Genomic DNA, 5,315 nt, shown 5'->3' on the forward strand with positions numbered 1-5,315 from the left:
CAAACTTTTCTTCGCCAAGAAAGAGAGTAGTTAGTTTTTTCTCCTTGGTCGGAGATTTGCCAACCTACTCCCTACCCGGCGAAGCCACTTGGAAACTCGTGACCTAAAATTTCCGGCATTTCTGCTTTCAGAACGGACTTCCTCAAAGGAAACATCCATTTCTTTAGCATGCATGCTTTCATGATGTTGTGGCTTAGGTTGAACATCATGTACCACGCTTTCTTCTGAAAACGTTTCTTCTGATGATGAACACTCAGAAATTCTGTTAAAATATGGCACATAATTTGTCAGATCTAAATATCCCAGGACGGATGTTTCTTTAGAGGAAAAACCCCTCCTGTCATAATTTTCGGAGAAGTCAATGTCATCTTCTGTGAATATTTCTGAAGAAGATTGTCTTACTGTAGAATGCTCAGACACTACTTCAAATTGTGCCACAACATTATGAGCAATTGTGCTTGTAGAAGGGATTTCCTTCGGGGAATCGTCCATATATGCAGCGTCCATGCCATCAAAATGGTCTGCGTAATTTTGAACTCTATCTTTTGAGTTTCCATCAGCAGAAGAAGTTGCTTCTACCAATGAATCCTCATAGACTTGTTCAAAATTTATCGCATCTTCCCGGCCGTCACAGTCCGCTTCAACGGCCAGGTCCATTTTTTCAAGGGGAACTTCAACACTTTTACAAACATCAGTGTCTGCATCCCCAGGACAAGTTTCCAAGTCCAGTCCACAGATACTTTCTGAAGCCACAGTATCTTCAGGATTAATAGTTGCCAAACTTGTCAAGACACCTGAAGTGGCACTGACAAGGTTGGCAGAAGCGTCCATGTCACTTTGTTCTTCAACACTTTCATAATTAGTGTCTCCTTCCCCAGGGCACGTTTCCAAGTCCAGTCCACAGATGCTTTCAGAAGCCGCAGTATCTTCAGGGGTAAAAGTTGCCAAACTTGTCAAGACACCTGAAGTGGCACTGACAAGGTTGGCAGAAGTGTCCATGTCACTTTGTTCTTCAACACTTTCATAATTAGTGTCTGCGTCCCCAGGGCACGTTTCCAAGTCCAGTCCACAGATGCTTTCAGAAGCCGCAGTATCTTCAGGGGTAAAAGCTGTCAAACTTGTCAAGACATCTGAAGTGGCACTGACAAGGTTGGCGGAAGCGTCCATGTCATTTTGGTCTTTATCAAAACTTTCACTATCAGTGTCTGCGTCCCCAGAGCAAGTGTCCCAATGCAGTCCACAGATGCTTTCTAAAGCCACGATATCTTCTGGAGTAAAGGTTGTTAAACTTGTCACGACACCTGAAATGGCACTGACAATGATGGTGGAAGCTTCCGTGTCACTTTGGTCTTCAGGAATCGCTTCCTCAAAACCAAAGTATCTCCTCCTGTTATCCTCTTCGTAGTCCCTGAGATCTTCAACAACTTCTTCGGTATTATTTCCCAGTAGTTTCTGAACTCCTTTTGTGACTAGGTAGCCAAGGCCCCAACCGATAGTAAGCAACATTTTCACAGTAATTTGAAATGGTTTCAAAAGTCACTGGTTGAAATTGTCTCTCTGAAACTGAAAATGCTGTATCTCCAAGGAAGTTGAAAAGCAAACTGAAAATTCTTGTATTCCAAATGTTAATAATCTTTTGAACCTTTATGACATCATCGATGAGAACATTGATGACATGATGATGTCAAACAACCTGTGTCAGGTTCTTGTTTGTTTTAGTTGCTATGGAAACACAAGGAGTTATGTGTAAGGTGGGGCTACATTCAATAAAAAATGCATGTGTGGACATTTAAATTCGTGAATGCAAGTCAATAAATGTGCATAAATTTAAGTTTTGTATTTCTCCTGTTTTTCAACTCGTACATATGTGTAAAAATCAAAGATTTTACCTATGACAATGCCCATAAACAAACAAATTAATACAAGTGTTTTATAGAGTAAGTATTTTTCCAGAAGTTAGACCAGACATGGACAAACTATGGCCCCCGGGCCACATANAACATGATCAACTCATTAACTGGGCTGATTTGGTTACCTATTGAGCCAGGGTGTCACCCATTGCAACTGTTTTGCCTATTACTTACTTGAGTTGAAACACTCAACTCAAACATGGCCAACACACTGGTTTGGTTATTCATTAAAGCTATACCATCGACCAACTCACAAATGGTGAGAAGCTGGCAGAATACAGAACCATCTTCCTTCTCTCCTCCTTCTTTTTCTCAGCCTGACAGACGATTAAGCTGTTCCACTTTGTGGGTGTTGGTTAGTAAGGCATGTGGGAAATGATTGTGTGTATGTGTTAAAAGGAAAGTGTGTATTTGCTTCTGATGGATCAGTGATTAAATAAATCATGGTAACCTTTGCTGTAACCTTTCCCCCCTCTCCCCAGTCCCTGTCTGACCTTACAAGACCCATGCACATTAAAGACTCCTCTCTTCTCCTTCATCTCCTCCTCTTCCTACTGTATTATCCACTCCTCCTCATCATCTTTCTTTGTCTCCTTTCCTTCTTCTTTATTTCCCCTCTCTAATATGTGTACAAGTGCTTCAGTAAAAGAAAGATCAGTTACTGCAGATGCCTCAAGAATTAAAAACCAGTTCCCAAACATTATTATACCGAGGTTTGTGTGTGGTCTTTAAGATCTGCAGGTTCAAACAGCTACTCTCACCACACCTTGCCACTGAACTCCCCAAGAGGTCACTCAGACACCACAATATTTCTGCGCAAGTGTTTTTATGTTCTCATATGTGTGTGTGGCATGACTCCTTGATCTCCTGCTCTAATACTCTGAAGACCTTTGGTTCCTTACCGATGGGAGGTCCTAAGCAACTATCCCGTTCTCCCACATACAAACACCCAGCATGCTCACATCTTCAGAGGATGTCACAGATTAGACTTCAATCATCCTCGAGCTCTTGAAGTCTTTAAGAACGAGCAGCTGATGTGAAAGGTCACAACACACCTGGAGAGCAACAGCAGAATCAATATGCAACGATGGAGGTGATGGAGGGGATGCTGAAAATGATGGAAACAAAAGATAGGAGAATGCTGGTAAACATTTTCATAGAGGGTACAACTGATTTGATCATATTCAAACCAGAACTAACAATTTAAAATATGTATTTTCCAGGCACATAATGACATTTATAGCACAATCAAGTAACTATTTTACCTTCAGTTGTTACAAAAATGCTTTATATGTCAAATATGACTTAAAAGAAATTTGAGTTTGTAATTACAAACTCAGTTGCATTAAATTGAGATTACAGAGCCCTCTGTCTCTTTAAAAACTCCTGCTCTTTCTGAATCTCCGCCTTCAGAAAGTCATCACAACTTGGCCCCTCTATTAACCCTTTTTACCACTGAGAAGTAACATCTATAATGAGCCCAGTAGATATGCAATTCCACAGGATATTTGTTAATTGTTGCTGGCTAGTCTTAAGGAGCTGAGTGGGGTTTGATCTGTGAGGCAGAAGCTTGGGAGCTTGGAAACTGTAGATCCAGGGAGGAGCTGCATCCGAAGGCGGGGCTAGGTCCACCCAGCCGTTTTGAACAGCTGAATGGTTGCTATGGGAGATTAAAGGATTTCTCAAAGAAGAATCAGAGCAACAATCTGACAGAATAACATTAGAACATGATGTGAAGCTCAAAAAAGTCAATTTTACCTAATACTGCCCCTTTAATCGGTACTTCTGAATGTTCAGTGTGTATAGAACATAAATGGGAGCGTTTGCTTCACATATAAAGCTGTTGTCTGGACACAACAGCTTCTAGCTGAAATTGTAGACTGAACATTGTTGCAGCCAACTGATATAAACATTTTGAGCTGTTTTAAATCACTAAAGCAGGCTTCATATATCTGCTAGCAGTTAGCTATCCCAAACTTCAGACTTATTTAGCTACTAAAAGCTCGAAATGATATAGCATTTTTCTATTATGAATAAGATATATGATTGATAATAAAAATCTCAATTAACCCTTTGAGATCACTGTATTTTATGGCGATATTTCTTTTGCATCTGTTATTTCTGAATGACGTCTCTAATTGAGTTTTACAGATGTAGGAACGATTGCTTCCTCTTTGGTTAGTTTGAACTTCTGTGTGCTGAACTTTCCTTGGCACGCTGCATTCAGTAACTGATTGAGATAGGAACAGGAGGCTTATCTCTGCATGCTTGGTGTTTGGATGTGTATGATGTCCAACCAGTTCTCATAGTGCTTTCTAGGCTGTGTGCACAGATAAGCTCTGGGATCTGGAGGAGGTAGAGACATTTGCAGGTGGCAAACAAGACACAATTGAAATTGGAGTAAAAGAAAGAGGCTCATTTCTGTCTGTTTGAGCACGTGTGCGTGTGTGTGCATGCGTGGGTGTGTGTGTGAGTGTGTGCGTGTGTGTGTGTGTGTGTTCGTCTACTCTGAGCCTACTTTAGCTTTGTGGACTCCCTGAGCAGTGACCAGAGCAGACAACTCTTGAAAACTGGAATGAGGCAAGAAGAAAGAAAGAAGAGGATGGATCGGAAAGAAAGGGAGCCAGAGCATGAGGGAGAAAAAGGATGGAGCGCAAAGAAAGAGAGGACAGGAGAAGAGTGGCGGGCAGGGACGGACAGCGGCAGCGCGTGGAACGCCACAAAACAGAAAGAACTGACGAATGAATGGAACCAAACGAAAGGAGGAGAAGTATTGGACTGAGGGATGAGAGGCCACCTCTTCTTCCCCCTCTTCTCTGCTCATCCCTTATCTTCTCATCCCCCGTGAGAATGTGTGTGCCTCTACGAGCCAGTGTGTGTGTGTGTTTTCTTACTCGTCAGATCTGCAGAGCTTTTTATTCGCACACAAAGATGGGACGTACCTGGCACAGGCAGACGTGAAGGAGCTGGCAGAAGAACGTGCATTTGTGTTTGAGTGAGAGTATGTGAGAAAGAGGCACTGGCTCACCTGCCTGGCAGAGTATGATTCCTGACAGCCTGAGATGTCCCACTTAACATTGACTGAAGCAAACACACACACACACGTGCACACACACACACACACACACACACACACACACTTAACCCACCCAAAAGTAACTCTTTCTTCGATAAAGTTCCACACACACTACATCTGCCTGAATGTGGCTAGTTTACAAATTTTTGGGTAACAATCCGTCCATTATCTTGAGATTTAGTGTATTGTTGATAAAGTAGAATAAATTACATTAATATTCCAAGAGATTTTCTATACGTCAACGACTTGTGCTTAGTAATTTTATCTTAATTGTAACTAACTCTGCCACACTACAAAATAATATCATATACACATAATTGTTTTCAGAA

At 41.6% G+C, this 5,315-nt stretch overlaps 1 protein-coding gene across 2 annotated transcripts; it reads right to left on the reverse strand.

The window, feature by feature from the left end:
* Positions 1–1,832, reverse strand: LOC106935319 (uncharacterized). Of its 2 annotated transcripts, none has more exons than XM_015015748.1 (2): positions 1,205–1,832; positions 1–847 (listed from the first exon to the last, which is right to left on the reverse strand). In XM_015015748.1, the coding sequence occupies exons 1-2, from the start codon at positions 1,504–1,506 to the stop codon at positions 31–33; spliced, it is 1,119 nt and encodes a 372-aa protein (XP_014871234.1). In that variant the 5' UTR covers positions 1,507–1,832; the 3' UTR covers positions 1–30. The 2 variants fall into 2 exon arrangements, with proteins under 2 accessions (XP_014871234.1, XP_014871235.1); XM_015015749.1 differs by lacking the exon at positions 1,205–1,832 and adding an exon at positions 1,034–1,198 and having other exon boundaries at positions 2–847.
* Positions 1,833–5,315: the final 3,483 nt, after the last annotated feature.

Source organism: Poecilia latipinna, unplaced genomic scaffold, assembly GCF_001443285.1.
Source record: "Poecilia latipinna isolate Pla-1442-1.1 unplaced genomic scaffold, P_latipinna-1.0 Scaffold1947, whole genome shotgun sequence".
Taxonomy (NCBI): Eukaryota; Metazoa; Chordata; class Actinopteri; order Cyprinodontiformes; family Poeciliidae; genus Poecilia; species Poecilia latipinna.